A 21,135-nucleotide genomic window follows, 5' to 3' on the forward strand; every position below is an offset into this window, starting at 1 on the left:
GTAAATGTATTGACTGCGTTTTTCCCTTGTTTTCCAGCCTGTCCTCAGCTATGTGCTGTACACCCTAGTAGGTGCAGTGGGATTTCTAACACATTACCTGCTGCCTCAGTTGAGGAAACAGCTCCCATGGCACTGCTTCTCTCATCCACTGCTGAAAACCAAGGAATACTATCAGTTTGAAGTGAGAAGTAGGTACTCCTCTGATAGCCATAGAACAATAGCAATAATGAGTTGTGACTGTTCATGAAGGTGAAATGAATTGCTCATTGATTTAATTGTTGCAATGTAACATTTCAAACTAATATCATTCAAAATAGTCTGGCAATGAAGTCAGTATGACATTTACCAATATAGGGCTGCGATATTCTGATGAAATCAGCTCAATTTTTCAGCCAAGAAGCATGTTCAAAATGAAAGCTGGTCTTTAAGGGTGCAAAGGTTCATTAAAAAGAATTGACCAAGGCAGCTCCCAAAATGACTGGAAAAATAGTTTGGGGAGTGAGTAAGGGATAAGCAAACTAATGGAGGTGATTTAATCAAGCCCTATTGAGATTACATTTCAAATTCCTTCTTTGCCAATCTTCCATTTAATTGGCATATGTTGATAGCCAGTATTGGGTAAAATTTTACAACTTGAGTTGGAGGAAATAAACATTTCCACAGTTAGCAAAAGTGCAATTATTTTTGCAAGTATCTTGTAAATTTCACTTGGAGGGAATAACCTTCACACCTTTGGCAAATAAAACACTCGACCTGTGCTCTTCATTGCAGCCGAGAAATAGTTTCAAATTGTTTGAAGTATTATAAAGAAATCTCTTTGGATAATTAGAATATTTTGATTACTTTGAGCAAGAGTTGTGTATTTGCAAAACTATTTTAGTTGCAAATTTCAATGATACTCCAGTCACTGCAAATATGAATACTTCAATTATTGTCACTTGTATGGGCTGACCATGTTTTTTTGTTAAAAGCATCTACAGAGGGATCACTTTGACCCTGGAAATGGCACTTTGTTGAATTGTTTGGCCTTGTGTCCTTCAGAAAGCCACCTTTACCATTTTCTTCTCTCAGATGCTGCTCACGTCATGTGGTTTGAAAAGATTTATGTTTGGCTTCTCTTTGTGGAAAAGAACGTTATTTATCCGTTGATTGTTCTGAATGAACTGAGCAGCAGTGCTAAGACGATAGCTAGCCCAAAGAAACTGGACGCAGAGTAAGGTGTTTCTCTTTATTATTCTCTTCCTCAACTATGTTCCTAAGAATTTCTTTTTCCTTTTTCAACTATTTTTGTACCGTATACAATTTCTGGCAGAGGCAGAAGGTCACTTTGTAGTTCTTAGCGACTTCCCAGACCTGACTGCTCAAGAAGCGTACTGAATAGCTTAGAGTGGCCTCCCATGAATCTGAGTCTAGATCCGTTTCCAAAAATTAGGAACTGTTTTACCTCTGCTTATTTGAGTTATTCGTGAAGATTTGCTAACTGTGTATGAACCATCGAGAAAGCTATATCCATAGTTTTCTTTTATTGTACAAGAAACCATTTCCATTTGTGTTCCTCATGATATTTTGTTTCAAGTGCAATGCTGTTGGCACATCTGACTAGATATGCACATAAATAACTCATGAGGTTGGCACAGAGACATAGGGTTTGACTAGGCTCAGGCTTTCAACTTAGAATGTTTGCTATTATTTATATTCACTGGAAGTGGGTGTCATTGGCAAGGCCAGCATTTGTTGCCCATCCCTAAATACCCTTGAACTGAGTGGCTTGCTGAGCTTTTTCAGAGGGCAGTTTAGAGTCAACCACAATGCGTTGGGTCTGGACTCGTATGTAGGTCAGATTGGGTAAGGAGAGCAGATTTCCTTCCCTCCAGAACATTAGTGAACCAGATGGGTTTTTACAGCAATCAATGATAGATTCATGTTCACCGTTCCTGAAAGTAGCTTTATATTCCAACTGCTGGGATTTGAACCCACATCCCCATTACATTAGCCTGGGCCTCTGGATTTCTAGCCCAGTGACATTACCACTTGTAGTCTCCCCTAAAATTGTTTAAAGTAAACTTTTAACATGCTTGAATTTTAATTTTTCATCTGGAACTGTAATGGACCCCTTCTGGGTTTTTTGTGGAATGGGATTCTTTGATCTGATTAACAGCAATAATACCACACTGATGACACGGAACAATTAGATCGTAGCACTTGCGCGTTCATAGAGCTGGAATAATACATTTTACTTATTTATTACTGAATAAATCATTTATTTAATAGAAAATGGCACTTTTGTTTGGAATACAATTTTCGTAGCATTAATATTAGTTTGATAACCCTAGTGATTCAATCCTCGTAATTTTGCTTGACCTGTTGGGTTGCAATTGATTGCTTTAAGTATGGTACTCTCAAGAACCAATTCTGTGTTCTCCTCTAGGTTTGGCGCACTAATGATCACCATTGCAGGGATGAAATTGCTTCGATCTTCTTACAGTAGCCCCACATACCAATATGTAACTGTTGTTTTCACTGTGCTCTTCTTCACCTTCGACTACAAAGCTTTTTCAGAGACTCTGCTTTTGGACCTCTTCTTCATGTCCATACTGTTCAGTAAGGTATGTCATAAGAACAAAAGTACAATTGGTGGATACAAGGTAAACCATATGCTGATCTTTCTAAAATTGACTGAGAACTGAACAGAGTTACACAGTTCAATGATTTTACATGTATTGTAGATTGTAGGGTAACAATTAATTTCAGGAAAGATTTACCTTGTCTATTGTATGTTAGCTACTACTTTCATTTAACAGGAAAATGAATAATGTCTCGTTTGGCTATCCTTACAGTAGCCCCCTGAGATGCCTAGTGGAGAAATGGGGTGCCTCCTGCAAAAGATCACAGTGGACAGATTGATGTTAATATTTTCCATGATCTGGAACTCATGAACATAATTGCACTCCACGTCATTATTTATCTTCCACTTGTAGACAGGCGGCACGGTAGCACAGTGGTTAGCACTGTCCTCTTTCACTCAGCCATTGGAAGGCTGCGCTGGAATATTGGAGGTGATGATATATTTCATTGTCTATGCCTGCCTTCAATGAGAAGAGGCTCCCAAGATAGGGAAAATGGTCCACATATTCCAGGATCTCACCATGGATCCTGATTGATTGTGGGAAGTTTGGTGCTGTAGGAGCTGGTTTTCTAGGTGTTTCATGAAACGTTTTCGATAGTGATCTGCAGCTTAGTGTCTGAGTGAGAACACAAACAAGCATCATCATACATACTGAAGCTCAATGACTGATGTTGGAGTGGCTTTAGTTTTGGATTAAAGGTGGCGTAGGTTGAATAATTTCCCATCTGTTCTATAAAGTTTTTTTATTAGTCACAAGTAGGCTTACATTCACACTGCAATGAAGTTACTGTGAAAATCCCCTAGTCGCCACACTCCGGCGCCTTTTCAGGTACACTGAGGGAGAATTTTGCATGGCCAATCCACCCAACCAGCACGTCTTTTGGACTGTGGAAGGAAAACGGAGCACCCGGAGGAAACCCCGCAGACATGGGGAGAACGTGCAAACTCCACACAGACAGTGACCCAAGCTGGGAATCAAAACCGGGTCTCTGGCGCTGTGAGGCAGCAGTGCTAGCCACTGTGCCGCCACTAGGTAGTCTACACACGTGGGTAACTTGGAGGATAGTGACAAATTTCTGAGGGCAGCCAAATTTGAGGAGGATCCTCCATAAGCCTCACTGTTAGCATAGCCAGTGACTTTAGTGAGATCTAAAAAGGCTATGTACAGTGATTGGTGCTGCTCCTTGCACTTTTCTTGAATTTGCCACTCAGTGAAGATCATGATTGGTGGTGCCTTTCAATTGGTGAAATCCGCACTGCAATTGTGTAAGGTGTTCCTCAGCCACAGGGTGAAAGCAGTTGAGGAGGATCCTTGCAATAATCTTCCCTGTGGCAGACTGTGGAGGAGCCCCTTTAGTTACCGCAATTGGAATTGTCTCCCTTCTTGAACATAGTCATGATCACAGGGTTCCTGAGATCCCAGGCTAGGGTAGAGTAAAAGATCAGGGTAGCCAATAAGGTTAAACTGAGGTTTTACCTGATGCAATATTTCAAAGCCATCTCGGCCTTTGGCCTAAGATGAAGCATCGGATTGAGCCCAGGATGGGGTGCAATGCCTCCCAGATGAGGGAAATGCGCAGCCATGCCAGGAATGTATCTCCACCATGTTTCAGAATTTAAGCAAGGATTCCATGTGCTCCAGAGGTCTTGTTGTTGGTATGATCTGCATGAATATTAGTTGCAGTTTCCCAGAACGGTGGTGTGATTTTAAGTGCTTTTGTGATGGATTTTTCAAATCTTTGTGAATGGAGAGGTCAGAGTTGCTCATGGTTTTTCCCATGGAGCACAATGGCATAACAGCGAATGACAACTGGGGAAAGGTGGGACAGTACCAGGAACCAGAGGCTAGGGATACTGTTACAGTGGAAAGTGTTAACTTGGGAAAGAAAATGAGATAACTAAGCAATGCTAACCTGGACTATTGGTTTCAAAACCATCATTAAACGTAAACTAAAGGAAGATGAAGCCTTTAATTGGCAATCCAACCTCAACCGTTATTCCATTGAAGTGTAATGTGAAAGTGTTGAGCATTAAAAATGTACATGCTTCATATTTTTCTTTTTTATTTCAGTTATGGGAACTTTTCTACAAACTGAGATTTGTCTACACTTACATCGCTCCTTGGCAAATCACCTGGGGATCCGCGTTCCATGCTTTCGCTCAGCCTTTTGCAGTGCCCCGTATCCTGTACTCCTACTTTAGGAATGATTTATATTGTCTGTACGTCCATTTCCTGTACAATGTACTGCAGTGGGTGCCCAGAATTTCACAGGCATCTGCTGCTTAGTCTTGAGAGCTGAGGATTAGCTGCATACCTGGGCCAACCTAATGCTCAGATGAGCAGTTAATCCCCTGTTACAATAAAACCTAACGGGGGCATCGATTCAAACAAAATAAACCACACAGAGGACATTAAATGTGTTTTAAAAGCACAAACACAATTCACTTTTATTGTTAGAAGCAAATTACCGCGATGATGGAATCTGAAACAAAAACAGAAAGTGCTGGAAAATCTCCGCAGGTCTGACAGCATCTGTGGAGAGAGAGAACGGCGCTAACGTTTCGAGTGTGGATGACCCTTTGTCCGAGCTCTACACTTTTATTGTACATTTGTGTTACAGTACTGTTTATTATAAGGAATAAGGTGTTCAAAGTAGTTCTGTATTAGCAATCATGAAAATGTGTTCCCCGACCTAGGTTGTGATACTCAGAGTGTGCTGAAGTCTGGTTTTGAACACTACTTAATTCTGACACATTTGCAATTTGCATTGCAATGCTCTGGACTGATGTACCTGGATGGAAAAACGCCATCAACCATGATCAAGCAGGTGATGAGGCTCGCCCATTGCACTGGGGTTGTGCTGACGCCTGCGATGGTGGTTTGCCCAGGCTAGGGTAGAGTAAAAGATCAGGGTAGCCAGTAAGGTTAAACTGAGGTTTTACCTGATGCAATATTTCGCTTCTCGGCCTTTTGGCTAAGATCAAGTGTAGCGTGGAGAGGATGCTGCGCTTGGTTGAGGTCATTGGGTTGCGCTGGGGCTTCATATGTTTCATATGAAGCAATTTTTAAAAGCGGCGTCTCGGCCTTTTGGCTGAGATGCGGGTGGGCCCGGGTCTTGGAGGAGGAACCTCCCCCTTCTCCAATCAGCTTGGCTCGTGTGGATCGGGCCCAGGACGGGGTGGTTTGGTCGCTTGCCCTGTCTTGTCGGCCTGGATCTGAGATGTCTCAACTTGTTGAGACTCTGAATTGGATTTGATTTGATTGAATTGGAAAAGTATTTAAAAAAAATATATTTCAAAGCCAGCTCGGCCTTTGGCCTAAGATGAAGCATCGGATTGAGCCCGGGATGGGGTGCAATGTCTCATCCTGTCGGTTGGGTTCTTGTTTGTCCCTCACGTGGTGACCGTGGATTGGATTTAATTTGAATTGGGCTTTTTGGTTGGAATAAAAGTAGCAAAAGGTACGCAAAAGAAACATTGTTTTGTGAAACCAACCAATTAGAATGCATTTTTATCGACTGAAAGCCAAGTTGCAGAAGTAAATGATTTTATTCTGTTCCTATCCTGTATTTGCACCAGCTTTGATGTAGTTAACAACAAATTGTGCTGCAAGGACAATTGTAGAGAGATATTGGTGCTGAACCACTGATGCTCAGTAGCAGCAGTGTGTACTATCTATAAGATTCACTGCAGAAATTTACCAAAGATCCTTAGACAGCACCTTCCAAACTCACGACCACCTCCATCTAGAAGGACAAGGGCAGCAGATACATGGGAACACCACCACCTACAAGTTCCCCTCCAAGCCACTCACCATCCTGACTTGGAAATATATCGCCGTTCCTTTGCAGTTGCTTGGTCAATTTCCTGGAATCCCCTCCCTAACGGCATTTGCGGGACAATCCACAGCACATGGACTGCAGCATTTCAAGGAGGCAGCTCACCATCACCTTCTCGAGGGCAACTAGGGATGAGCTGCCCATGCCCCACAGATGAATTTAAAAAAACACTGCTCCAAAGTCTCTTTCAGGTCAGCACTAAAAAGTCCATCCACATGTGTAACTTTAAACAAATAAACTGGCATTTGAGCTTGCTGAGTATTTTTGACAGTACTCCTTTTGAGGCGGGAATCAGTCCGCTTCTTGTTGGGATTGCTGATTGCTATCTTGTATTTTTCTTTGGAGGATTGGATTGCTAAGCAAGATGGACTACTGAAGAGCTATTCTAACAGATACAGAGATACTTACACAACAGGCAGACCAGTCTGAAGGAATGTAGCTACTGGGCCAGTAAAGAAGACTTATAATGTGGTCGTAAGCTAGGTTTGGATGGAGAAAGCTCTTTGGCCCATTATATGCCATTGTTCCAGGGATTTCAGTGCAGTGTGTAGTGTGGTTAGGATATGTGCTTTTTATTCCTTAACCACCCCTTGCTTCAGATTCAGCCATGTTATTTGTCCAGGCAATCATATCAGCTTTATTCTCAACTCCATTGAACCCATTCCTAGGAAGTGCAATATTCATTACTTCGTACGTACGCCCAGTCAAGTTCTGGGAAAGAGACTACAAGTAAGTGTGTTTATGTGATGTAATAATAGGCTTAGCGACGTGGGTGAAAGAGATGTGCTACTTAAAAATAAAAGTTCTCCTTTTGACATTTAATACTATTGTTATTTTTCTTTCTTTACCACTCCTTGAATGGAATGAGCTTATTGTTCGTGGCACTAGGTGATGCTAAGCACTGACGTCTAATTTAAGAACTTGAATATTTATTATCCAAATGGCTGTAATTTTGCCACAATAAACATTTTGAGAAAAACATGGTTAGAAGTCATGGAACTTAAAGTCAAATTCCTGAAAATTATAATCTATTTTGTGGTAAAGTAAGCAACCTTTAGTTTGCTACTCTCTCTTTTGGTGTCTTTTCTGCTAATAGAAGCAGGAGGAGGCCATTCGGCCCTTCGCGCCTACTCCACCATTCATCTTGATCACGACTGATCATCAAATTCAATATCTTGATCCCCCCTTCCTCTCATATCCCTTGATCCCCAAGAGCTACATCTAATTTCTTCTTGAAATCAGACAACATTTGGCCTCAACTACATTCAGTGGTAGTGAATTCCACACATTCACCACCCTCTGGGTGAAGAAATTTCTCCTCACCTCAGTTCTAAAAGGTTTTCCCCATATCCTCAAACTATGACCCCTAGTTCCAGACTCCCCCACCATTGGGAACATTCTTTCTGAATCTACCCAGTCCGTCATAATCTTCATTCTCTTGCCATCAACTCCATACCCCTCCATGTCCACTGTCTCTAAACCAGACTGTTCAGAATCTTGTTGTGCTGTTCTATCCTCATGAGATTCCAACCCCATGTTCTGTACATCACCAAAAATGTCTACCTCTACCTCCATTACATCCCCCATATCCACCCAGCCTAGTTGCCTGCTACTGAAGCCCTCATCAGTGCCTTTGTTATTTCCAGATCTAGCTATTCCAGTACTCGTCTGGCCAGCCTCCCACTTATCACCCTCCATAAATTTGAACTCATTCAGTCTCTGCTGCTCATATCCCAATTTGTACCAAGTCCTGCCCAGACGTCATCACTGTGCTTGCATTGGCTCCCTTTTGGCAATTGCACTATTTTAAAATTCTCATCTTGTTGTTCAAATCCCTCCGTGACTTTTCCAATTTTCTGTGCAATCTCTCCCAGCTCCTACAACCTGCAGAGATGTTTGCACTCGTGCACTTTCTGATCTCTTACTACATTCATTATTTACATCACTCCACCTGTGTCCTCATCTGCTTAGTTACCGAGTTCCAGATTTTCCTTCCTGAACTTCTCTGCCTTACTACCTCTCGCTCCTCTTTTAATTTGCACCTTAAAACCTACCCCTTTGACACAGTTTTTGGTCACCTGTCCCAATGTCTCTATGCCGTTCGGTATCGAATTTTGACTGAAAGCATACCTGCAAAGGACATTGGGGCATTTAACAATTCTAAAGTTTCTGTAAAACGCAGTTTGCCATTTCTGTACCAAAGTACTTTACAATTTATAATACTGAGTGCTGTGGAATGGTTACAGCACTATTCCTCTTTAAATGTAACACTACCACCGCTCTTCAAAAACAATGACATGAAAGCTGATGGAGGCAGTTCGTAGATTGTGTGATCTCGAGGAAGTAGACTAAACTAACACGATTGGATCTCTGGGTCTTGAGATGCAACAGAGCACAATAGATGGCAGGAGCTCCTCCTTCACATGTCAAAAGAAGTTATTTTGTCAGGAGTAGTTTTACAGGAGAATCAATCAGTTCCCATTTTTGCACTGTCTGTACTAGGCATTTTCAAGATAGCTATTGCACAAAAGAGATAGAAATTAAAGCTTCCTTTTCTCTGTTGTCACCCCAGAAGAGAGCCCCAATTGTGTTCTCCCCACATCAGCCATCCTGTGATTCAAGTGAGTTTGGCAATTTTGAGAAATAGAGAACTGTTTTGTTCTGTCAAAATGTGACTACCAGTTGCCACATTGAAATTATCAGGTGACTCACCTGATGAAGGAGCAGTGCTCCGAAAGCTTGTGACCCCCAAGTAAACCCGTTGGTCTTTAACTTGGTGTTGTGAGACTTCTTACTATTGCTGAGGGTTGCAATTTCATTTTGTGTGCTTCTGTTTTGTTTCTATGTTAAAATGTCTATTTGTTTAATAGCACAAAGAGAGTGGATCATTCAAATACCAGATTGGCTTCTCAGCTTGACAGAAACCCAGGTGAGATATGAATGTTTTACTTTAGCAATTGATTTATTATGTTAATCCAGCAAAATCTTCACCGTGATCAGATCAACCCTTAGTCTTCTGTGTGGAAGAGAATACAAGCCAAGTTTATGCAGTCTGTCCTCATAATTTAACCCGCTAGGTCCTCATGTCAGATGAGCCCTGGGCTTATCTGACACGACAGATAGAATTTAATGTTTGCAACAGGGATCTTGCAGCCTTGGTGTAGGCCCATCAGTATCAAGTTCCCATCAGGCACTTAAGTGGCCATATTAGGTTTGCCCCCTGGATTAGGGATCCCACAGGAGGAAATTCAACATCCCCTGACTTTCTCCAACCCCTCCAAGAGCTGCCGCTGATCTATCAGCAGGAAAGGTGGCTGCTGCCTGTAATGTACTCAGCAGAGGCCCAGGATCAAAGAGGGACCCCATGCCAAAAGGAAGTGAAGGTGGGGTGGGGGGTCACAGGAGGGCGAGGGGGATCAGAGGCAAGGACAGGGGAGTGACTTTTAGCAGTAACTCTCCCCCACCCCCCCCCCATCATTTTTTTCTGCTTCTTAAATTGCTGATCTAAAACTAGCACGTTATTGAAGGTTGCAGTGGAGCAGTGTCAAATAATTACTTTACTGTTACTTTTATTTTAATTTATAACATCGGTGGAGCTTGCATGAGTACACTGGGCAGAGTTCCCAGAGGAGCTGTAAGCAGGCCACGCAACTATGCAGTGGCTGTCCACTTCACTCCAAACGTTATCCTGGTACCATCCCAGTGCCAGCAATGAACAGCAGCAGATGATAGCAAATTAAGTTGCTGGGGATTGAATTGGGATTTCAGCAGGTAAATAACCTCATCTGGTGGTTTAAATGTTTAAAGGTTACAAAAGGGTGGATACAAAGAAATGACTTCCACTAATGGGATAATAAAGAATGGGATGACATTTTGTCAAAGGTAGTAGAAACCTGCAATTTTCCCCCCAAAAATATGCTATTTTATTCCACCATTGGTGACCAGAAAATTTGTGGGACTGGGAAAATTTAAGCTTACATTACTAAGATCAGTAGATGTTTGAGAGGATATGGAACAATGGCAGAGAAGCTTTGACCAAGCTTTTGGTTATCTGACCTCGTATCTTAATGTGGCTCAATGTCACATTTTCGTAGAATCATTGAATCCCTACAGTGCAGAAGGAGGCCTGTTTGCACCGCCTCGCTGACAATGTATCCTACCCAGGCCCTGTTCCCCAACCCTATCCCCGTAACCTCACACATTTACCATGGTTAATCCATCTAACCTACACCTCTTGGTACAGTAAAGGTCAATTTAGCACCTAACCTGTACATCTTTCGACTGTGGGAGGAAACTGGAGCACCCGGAGGAAACCCATGCATACATGGGGGGGAATTGTTTTATAATGCTTCAGTGGAGCTCCTTGAGCTGCTTTAGTATGTTAAAGCCGCTATGTCGGTGTGGGCTGTATGAGTACAGAATAATTTTTTTTTACAGAATACTCATTACTCATAATGAGCTGTCTTCTGTTTTCACTGAATAGCTCTACCTCACCACCACTTTCAACTCCTCCACCATAGCTAAGCTATCAGATTACTTCTATAACTTCCAGTACAGAATGAGCAAAAATATCCTCCAATTAGATATTGGGAAGACTGAAGCTATTGTCTACGACCCCTGCTATTACAAAGAACAATACAGCACAAGAACAGGCCCTTCGGCCCTCCAAGCCCGTGCCGCTCCCTGGTCCAAACTAGATCATTCTTTTGTATCACTCCGTTCATATGGCTATCTAGATAAGTCTTAAACGTTCCCAGTGTGTCCGCCTCCACCACCTTGCCTGGCAGTGCATTCCAGGCCCCCACCACCCTCTGTGTAAAATATGTCCTTCTGATATCTGTGTTAAACCTCCCCCCCTTCACCTTGAACATATGACCCCTCGTGAACGTCACCACCGACCTGGGGAAAAGCTTCCCACCGTTCACCCTATCTATGCCTGTCATAATTTTATACACCTCTATTAAGTCTCCCCTCATCCTCCGTCTTTCCAGGGAGAACAACCCCAGTTTACCCAATCTCTCCTCATAACTAAGCCCCTCCATACCAGGCAACATCCTGGTAAACCTCCTCTGTACTCTCTCCAAAGCCTCCACGTCCTTCTGGTAGTGTGGCGACCAGAACTGGATGCAGTATTCCAAATGCGGCCGAACCAACGTTCTATACATCTGCAACATCAGACCCCAACTTTTATACTCTATGCCCCGTCCTATAAAGGCAAGCATGCCATATGCCTTCTTCACCACCTTCTCCACCTGTGACGTCACCTTCAAGGATCTGTGGACTTGCACACCCAGGTCCCTCTGCGGATCTACACCCTTTATGGTTCTACCATTTATCGTATAGCTCCTCCCTACATTATTTCTACCAAAATGCATCACTCCGCATTTATCAGGATTGAACTCCATCAGCCATTTCTTTGCCCAAATTTCCAGCCTATCTATATCCTTCTGTAGCCTCTGTCAATGCTCCTCACTATCTGCAAGTCCTGCCAATTTTGTGTCATCCGCAAACTTACTGATCACCCCAGTTACACCTTCTTCCAGATCGTTTATATAAATCACAAACAGCAGAGGTCCCAATACAGAGCCCTGCGGAACACCACTAGTCACAGGTCTCCAGCTGGAAAAAGACCCTTCCACTACCACCCTCTGTCTTCTGTGACCAAGCCAGTTCTCCACCCATCTAGCCACCTCCCCCTTTATCCCATGAGATCCAACCTTTTTCACCAGCCTACCATGAGGGACTTTGTCAAACGCTTTACTAAAGTCCATATAGACGACATCCACGGCCCTTCCCTTGTCAACCATTCTGGTCACTTCTTCAAAAAACTCCACCAGGTTAGTGAGGCATGATCTCCCTCTCACAAAACCATGCTGACTATCGTTAATGAGTTTATTCCTTTCTAAATGCGCATACATCCTATCTCTAAGAATCTTCTCCAACAACTTCCCCACCACGGACGTTAAGCTCACCGGCCTATAATTACCCGGGTTATCCTTCCTACCCTTCTTAAATAACGGGACCACATTAGCTATCCTCCAATCCTCTGGGACCTCACCTGCGTCCAGTGACGAGACAAAGATTTGAGTCAGAGGCCCAGCGATTTCATCTCTCGTCTCCCTGAGCAGCCTTGGATAGATTCCATCAGGTCCTGGGGATTTGTCAGTCTTTATATTCTCTAACAAACCTAACACTTCCTCCCTTGTAATGGAGATTTTCTCCAACGGTTCAACACTCCCCTCCGAGACACTCCCAGTCAACACATCCCTCTCCTTTGTGAATACCGACGCAAAGTATTCATTTAGGATCTCCCCTACTTCTTTGGGCTCCAAGCATAATTCCCCACTTTTGCCCCTGAGAGGTCCGATTTTTTCCCTGACAACCCTTTTGTTCCTAACGTATGAATAAAATGCCTTGGGATTCTCCTTAATCCTGTCTGCCAAGGACATTTCGTGACCCCTTTTTGCCCTTCTAATTCCCCGTTTGAGTTCTTTCCTACTTTCTTTGTACTCCTCCAGAGCTCCCTCCGTTTTTAGCTGCCTGGAACTAACATACGCCTCTCTTTTCTTTTTGACCAGTCCCTCAATTTCCCTGGTTATCCACGGTTCTCGAATCCTACCCTTCCTATCCTTTTTTACAGGCACATGCCTGTCCTGCAGCCCTAACAACTGTTCCTTAAAAGACTCCCACATGCCAGATGTGAATTTACCCTCAAACAGCCTCTCCCAATCAAGAGCTGCCAATTTCTGCCTAATCCCACTAAAGTTAGCCTTCCCCCAATCCAACACCTTACCCTTGGGACACCACTCATCCTTTTCCATCACTATCCTAAAGCTAACAGAATTGTGGTCACTATTTGCTACATGTTCCCCTACCGAAACTTTGAAGACCTAACCGGGCTCATTCCCCAGTACTAGGTCCAGTATAGCCCCCTCTCTAGTCGGGCTATCTACATATTGTTCCAAAGAACCCTCCTGTACGCATTTTACAAATTCCTCCCCATTCAGAGTCCCAGCTCTCAGCGATTTCCAGTCTATACCAGGGAAATTGAAGTCTCCCACGACAGCAACCCTATTTTTCCTGCACCTATCCAGTATCTCCTGACATATCCGTTCTTCCACTTCCCTTGGGCTGTTGGGGGGCCTGTAGTACACCCCCAACATAGTGACTGCGCCTTTCCTGTTTCTAAGCTCCACCCAGAGTGACTTGTTACACGACCCCTCTGAATTGTCCTCCCTCTGCACCGCTGTAGTATGCTCTCCAACTAATACTGCTACTCCCCCACCTCTTTTGGCCCCTCCACTGTCTCGCCTAAAACACTTGTACCCCGGAATATTCAGCTGCCAGTCCTGTCCCTCTTTCAACCAAGTCTCTGTCACCGCAACCACATCCAAATTCCTCGTGAGCATTAAGGCCCTAAGTTCGTCTGTCTTACCTGCTACGCTCCTTGCATTGAAGTATAAGCACTCCAGACCTCCAGGTCCATTCTTCCCTCGCTATTCACTCCATCCCCCTCCCTGGCAACAGTCTGAGATTGCATCGGTCTGTTCACACCCTTGGTGTCTCATTTAACCCCGAAGTGAGACCACTTAGCCATGCCAACACTAAGACTACCTGTTTACAAGTCAGTAACATCCCGATTCCATCTCTGCCTCAGGTCAGAATTCCATCTATGCCTTTATTACCTCTAGACTTTGTCAAAGCTTTGACAAAGGGTCATCGGGACTCAAAACGTCAGCTCTTTTCTCTCCTTACAGATACTGCCAGACCTGCTGAGATTTTCCAGCATTTTCTCTTGATTTCAGCATATTCGTGACTAGCCTCCTGCATTCTTCCTTCTGTAAACTTGAGGTCATCCAAAGTTCTGCTGGCTCCCATTTAAACAATGCCTCAATCTTAAAATTCTCATCATTGTTCTCAAATCTCACCATTGCCTCAAAGTTAAAGTTTTAACATTTATTTCTTATTGTCACAAGCAAGCTTACATTAACACTGCAATGAAGTTACTGTAAAAATCCCCTTGTCGCCACGCTCCGGTGCCTGTTCGGGTACACTGAGGGAGAATTTAGCATGGCCAATGCAGCTAACCAGCACATCTTTCGGACTGTGGGAGGAAACTGAGGTACCCGGAGGAAACCCGCGCAGACACGGGGAGAATGTGCAGACTCTGGACAGACAGTGATCCAAGCTGGGAATTGAATCCAGGTCCCTGGCACTGTGAGGCAGCAGTGCTAACCACTGTGCCACCATACCACCCTTTAAACTTTAAACCATACCTCTCTTTCCTTCTTTAAGACACTTCATAAACCCTATCTCTTCAATCAGGTTTTTTGCTATCTGATCTAATGTCACCTTATGTGGCTTGGTGTCAAATATTGCTTATATGAAGTGCCTTGGGATGTTTTATTGTGTTAAAGGTATCATGCTACAAGATTCTTTTCTGTCATTTCATTCTTAATGCTGCGTAAGCTGAAAATCTTTACTGAATTAACCTTGTTTGACAGTATATGTGCTTTCTGTGAGCAATAGGAACCTTGAGGTAAAAAAACGCTTTGGCAAGTTTTGGCATGTTCAATTTGTCAGGCTCATAAACAACATTTCAGGGCTTTTAATAAGAATTTGAATTGGTTTTTGTTAATCCTGTGATTGTATGGTACATGTTTTACAATATTTGGTTGGAACGAAAGACCTCATCATTTATACTGAGATTTGTTCAGTACATTTATGGATGGCACAGTGGTTCGCACTGCTGCCTCACAACGCCAGGGACCTGGGTTCGATTCCCGGCTTGGGTCACTGACTGTGTGGAGTTTGCATGTTCTCCCAGTCGTGGGTTTCCTCTGGGTGCTCCGGTTTCGTCCCACAATTCAAAGATGTGCGGGTTAGGTTGATTGGCCATGCTAAATTGACGCTAGTGTCAGGGGATTAGCAAGGTAAATATGTGAGGTTATGGGAATAGAGCTTGGATGGGATTGTGGTCGGTGGAGACTCGATGAGCCGAATAGCCTCCTTCTGCACTGTAGGATTCTATTATTTCAGCCTGTGCATTCAAGTTCCCATGAGGTGTATTGTCTCCAACATCAACATTGGAAAAACTCTGGCTGTTGCTTTGTGTATGATACCACTGCACTGTAATGCAAGACATTTTATTGTCTTCACACAACCAGTGGAAAAACATTTTCCAAATAATTTTTATGCTAACTGTGTCCCTTTTTAAATTACAAATTTTAAAATCCCAATTCAGCTGCCATAAATGACCAACAATAAAACTTCCAAACAAACAGATGATGAATGGTAAAATATAATGTCTCCATAAAGAGGATTGGAATGGTGCAGTCAATCAACACATTTTTATTTAACCTCTGAGACCCAAGTTCAAATTTAGCCCTGGCTGATTTACTGAAAGCCCCTTTTCTCTCGAGGGTTTTAAGGTCTCAATTGTAATGAATTTGAACAATTTCGAGTGAGTATTGCAGTTAGTGAAGTACTGATAGCTAACCTCAGGCTGTAAAGATTACTGGTGCAGTAAATGAGAAAATGAGATTAAATTGTGCTCTTGTGATTTAGGGGTTAAGAAGCTTTCGAGGACGGGAATATGGAGAGTTTTACCCTATCCCATACTGTATCTAGCCATACAATGCTTGATGTTGCCTAATTAGAGTGGTTATGTTAGTGGGATAGTAATCCTGTCAGGCCTGGACTAATAATGTGGACACAGTAAGAAGTCTCACAACACCAGGTTAAAGTCCAACAGGTTTATTTGAATCATAAGCTTTCAGAGCACTGCTCCTTCATCAGGTGAGTGGGGTTTGCGGCGTTGATGGGAGCCATAATGTGGAGATGCCGGCGTTGGACTGGGATGAAGGAGCAGTGCTCCGAAAGCTCGTGATTCCAAATAAACCTGTTGGACCTTAACCTGGTATTGTGAGACTTCTTACTGTGTCCACCCCAATCCAATGCTGGCATCTCCACATCATAATAATATGGAGACTAAGAGTTCAAATCACAACACAGCAGGTAGAAAGTGAAGACAAGTGGGGCCCTATCATGGGAGAAGGGAAGGGGTGAGGGCAAAAGTATGGGAAATGGGTCCGACAGTTAAGGGCCCTGTCAGCCACAGCGGGAGGGATTTCTCGGTTGAGGGAAAAGGAAGACGTGTCAGAAGCATCACAGTGAAGGGTAGCACCATTGGAACAGATGTGACGGGGACAGAGGACCTGGAAGAAAGGAATCCTTTCAGGAAGCAAGGTGTGCGGAATCGTAGCAGAGGTAGCCGTGGGAGCCGGTGAGAAGTCAGGGAAGGGAAGTGTTGGAGATGGACCATGTGAAGGTGAGGGAGGGGTGGAAATTGGAAGCAAAATTGACTCGTTTTTCCAGGTCTAGACAAGATCACAAAGTGGCACCGATACAGTCATTGATGTATTGGGAAAAGAGGTTTGGGAGGGGCCTGAGGGACTCGAACAAGGAATGTTCCACAAAGCTCACCAAAAGGCCGGGATAACCAGGGCCCATGCGGATGCCCATAGCTGCACCTTTTATTTTGGAAGAAGTGAGACAAGTTAAGGAGAAATAGTTTGAAAAGAGAACACATTCACTCAGGGTGGTAGTGAATGGGGATTGTTTGGGCTTCCATTCAAGGAGAGCCCTCAGACTGTCCTGGTGGGGGATGGACGTGGAGAGGGATTGCTTGTCTATTGAAGAAGGTGGTGGTTAAGGCCAGGAAACTGGAAACTGTTGAAATGGCCACTTTGTGGTGCTGAACAGAGTCTAGGCACCTCCCGCAGGCAGGAGGGATCCACGGAATATTGCTGGGTCTGCTTCATGTGTATCTCCTGTTTCAGTGCAACACTGGCATGTGAATTGGGTCAAATCACCTGATGGAATGCCTGGGGGCTCTGCAAAAAACCCAAGAAAACTGTGCTAAGGAGAAAGGAAACAACATTCTTCACTGGAGTTCAACCAAACTCGATAATCAGTTTTGTTTCCTGTAATTGCCTTACTAATGGGTTTTCTTTTTCCGAGTATGTGTTTTCATGAACTCATGGGTTCAAAGCATTATTTGTAACAGTTAACCCATCCATAAAATTTATCTCTCTGATATTTTAACAAGAACACTTTCAAACAAGTTAATGCCTTTGTTTAAATAGTATCCTGGTGATTAAAGTGATTATAGGACTGATAGAATCATTACCAATTTAAAGCACTTTCTTAAACTCACGTCAGGCCTGTTACTCAATGCCTTTACTGTTGTTTCTTTACGTCTTGTAGGCTCGGATGACAACAATTTGAATTCCATCTTTTACGAGCATTTGACGAGATCCCTGCAGCACAGTCTCTGTGGGGATTTGATGTTGGGACGCTGGGGCAACTTCAACACTGGGGATTGCTTCATTCTCGCCTCCGACTACCTCAATGCACTGGTTCACCTTATAGAAATAGGAAATGGCTTGGTCACCTACCAGCTTCGGGGCTTGGAGTTCAGAGGTGAGCATCCTAGTATTTCAATTAATGCAGGTCAAAAACGTTTTAAAATCATTTAGATTCTAATCCTCTCTGTCTCATTCTCTAACTTGGCACAAATAAATCAGTTCCTTCCCATCGCTTGCCACTTCAACGCACCACCCTACTCCTGCCCACATGTCCATCCTTGGCCTGTTGCAGTGTTCTAATGAAGCCCACCGCAAACTGGAGGAACAGCACCTCATCTTTCAGACAAAACATTGAGTTCAATCACTTCAGAGCATGAACTCTCCCCTCCACCGTCACCCCATTTCCATTTATTTCATTTAATCTCCTCATCTCATCTCATCCTCCATTTTATCGCTCTCCTTTCCACCACCCCTCCCTTTCTTCAGGTCAACTGCCACATTCCTCAGTCAGTCCTTCACCAAGCTGAACCTTTGTTTTGCCATTAACACATTCTGACCACCTAATGGACACTTTCAACACCTTCTCAGCCTTCTGTATCCTCATTTACATTCCCTTTGTCCAATACCCCTCCCGACCCTCACAGTACCCTCTGCTGACTCTCTTTCCTCTCAGCTCTGACGAAGAGTCATCCAGACTCGAAACGTTGGCTCTGTTCTCTCTCTCCACAGACGCTGTCAGACCTGCTGAGATTTTGCAGCATTTTTCTGTTTAAATCAGTTCTATTTATCCGTTTTTTTCTTTGAATTGTCTATTTTGTGTGAAATGAGCACTGCTTTAATATTGATTTTTTGGAAAATAATTCTTGTGAATGGGGTAAATTGGCCATTCATTTTGTTCTCTAATTTTGTTTCTTGAATCTTTTCATGAGTCTGTTGTTCATGTTCTGGGTACAGTTCTGTCGACCATGTGGCCCCCTCTGGTACAGTAACCGTTAACCTTGTGCGAGATCACATCCTAAATCCCAGTGAGCCACTCAATAATGGGCCAGAATAAAGGGAATAGCTGCAGGCAGGCCTGTGAAAACGCTATGAGCAGCTATCAGCAAAGTAAGCTGCGAGTGGCGTCCCTTTGTCGCTCAAAGCAAAATCTGGGCCCTTGTGTGTTTAAAATCTCTGGAGAGGGGCTTGAATCCACAGTGACATGTCAATGAGCAAACTAAATTACTTTCTGCAAACAAGTATGAAAAGCTACAGTTAAAACACTGTGAGAGAATGAAAACAGCATAGTGCCAGATACAGCAGAATTGGTCGGATTCAGTTCCAGGTTAGCTCATTTCAGTTTGAGTGATTGGCTTCAGGGAAAGGGAAGGGGATGGTTGGCTAGGACTCATGATTGTGATTCTCTAAAGCAAGTATGTATATTGTCCTTGGGTAGGGATTGAGGCACGGTTGCCTTCAATGCCCATTACCTGGTTAGAGAGTGCTGAAAGTCCCAAATGCAGAATAGTGGCGAGCCCTGCTGCCTCACAGCTCCAGGGACCCGGATTCAATTCTCGGCTTGGGTCACTGTCTGTGCGGAGTCTGCATGTTCTCCCCGTGTCTGCATGGGTTTCCTCCAAGTGCTCCGGTTTCCTCCCATAGTCTGAAAGACGTGCTGGTTAGATGCATTGGCCATGCTAAATTCCCCCTCAGTGTACCCAAACAAGCACCAGAGTGTGGTGACGAGGGGATTTTCACAGTAATTTCATTGCAGTGTTAATGTAATGTTGTGACAATAATAAATAAAGTTTAATAGCCACCTGAGCATGAAAGACTTGTTGGGTACCCTTGAACCTTTAGGATGGAAAGAGGTGAAAACTACACTCGGAGTTTAGCCCTTAATTATTTCAGTGATGTGATGACAGCCTTGATTGTCCCTCTTTCCTTGCAGGCACCTACTGTCAACAGCGGGAGGTGGAAGCGATCACGGAAGGGGTTGAGGAAGATGAGGGATTCTGCTGTTGCGAGCCAGGTCACATTCCTCACATGTTGTCTTTTAATGCTGCTTTCGGCCAGCGGTGGCTTGCCTGGGAGGTTCTGGTCACCAAGTACGTCCTCGAGGGCTACAGCATCACTGACAACAGCGCTGCATCCATGCTGCAGGTGTTTGACCTGAGAAAGATCCTCACAACTTACTACGTGAAGGTAATCTCTTCATTCATTCTGCAGATTGTCACCTCGACTACATGGAATTCATTACCGCAGGAAGCAGTTGATGCCAAAACATTAAATGTATTCAAGAGGTGGCTAGATATAGCACTTGGGGCGAATGGAATCTATGGGGAGAAAGCAGGATTAGGCTATTGAGTTGGACAATCGGCCATGATGGTTATGAATGGCGGAGCAGGTTCAAAGGGCCAAATGGCCTCCTCCTGCTCCCATCTTCTATGTTTCTATTAATGTCTGATTATATTACATGGATTAACATGTAATAGCATTATCTCTGAATGGCAATCGGGTGCTATCCAATACTACATAGAGGCCACAAAAATCCACTGCTTCCATCTTTTGGGGTTCCTGTACAATAGGGTTTTCTGCTGGAATTTTGGATGGGGGACTGAGATCCCTCACATCCCTCAAAGACTATTTCCTCGGGTGGATGGAGCTATTACAAGGGGGCATAACTATAGGGTTCGTGGTGGGAGATATAGGAAGGATATCAGAGGTAGGTTCTTTACGCAGAGAGTGGTTGGGGTGTGGAATGGACTGCCTGCAGTGATAGTGGAGTCAGACACTTTAGGAACATTTAAGCGGTTATTGGATAGGCACATGGAGCACACCAGGATGATAGGGAGTGGGATAGCTTGATCTTGGTTTCAGATAAAGCTCGGCACAACATCGTGGGCCGAAGGGCCTGTTCTGTGCTGTACTGTTCTATGTTCTATGTGGAATTTCAGTGTCCAAAAAGCCAACTAAAATTCGACCATAACTTCCACATGTGCAGCTTATCTCTTGGTTTAAGAAACCAGGGTTCTTGAGCAACTTCAACACTATCATTATATTGCTATAATGTTAGTAGGCTGAGTTTTAACCTGCATTCCAGCACGCTGTATTGGATCTGGGATCAACTTGATGCTGATGTTGGGTGACAGCGGGAAAGTGTTGAAATTTCTTTCTCGTTGACCGTAAAAATAATTTTCCCAATAAAATAATGAAAAAGTAATGGAAGAACAAGGTGGAGAAGCAATGGGAGTAAATAGTGAGATTATAGATATTGAATATAACCTTGCGTTGAATAATTCCCGTATGCACTCAAATGAAG

At 43.6% G+C, this 21,135-nt stretch overlaps 1 protein-coding gene across 4 annotated transcripts in view; it reads left to right on the plus strand.

The window, feature by feature from the left end:
• pcnx1 (pecanex 1) overlaps positions 1–21,135 on the plus strand; it is a 273,657-nt gene that overhangs the window by 221,790 nt on the left and 30,732 nt on the right. For all 4 annotated transcript variants that reach the window (XM_078233420.1, XM_078233421.1, XM_078233423.1 and 1 more), the window contains 8 exons: positions 38–188; positions 1,072–1,213; positions 2,429–2,606; positions 4,698–4,806; positions 7,065–7,194; positions 9,336–9,394; positions 17,734–17,949; positions 19,765–20,018. In XM_078233420.1, the coding sequence (XP_078089546.1) occupies positions 38–188; positions 1,072–1,213; positions 2,429–2,606; positions 4,698–4,806; positions 7,065–7,194; positions 9,336–9,394; positions 17,734–17,949; positions 19,765–20,018 (1,239 nt within the window). The remainder of the gene's footprint in view (positions 1–37; positions 189–1,071; positions 1,214–2,428; positions 2,607–4,697; positions 4,807–7,064; positions 7,195–9,335; positions 9,395–17,733; positions 17,950–19,764; positions 20,019–21,135) is intronic.

This window comes from Mustelus asterias, chromosome 18 (genome assembly GCF_964213995.1).
Source record: "Mustelus asterias chromosome 18, sMusAst1.hap1.1, whole genome shotgun sequence".
Taxonomy (NCBI): Eukaryota; Metazoa; Chordata; class Chondrichthyes; order Carcharhiniformes; family Triakidae; genus Mustelus; species Mustelus asterias.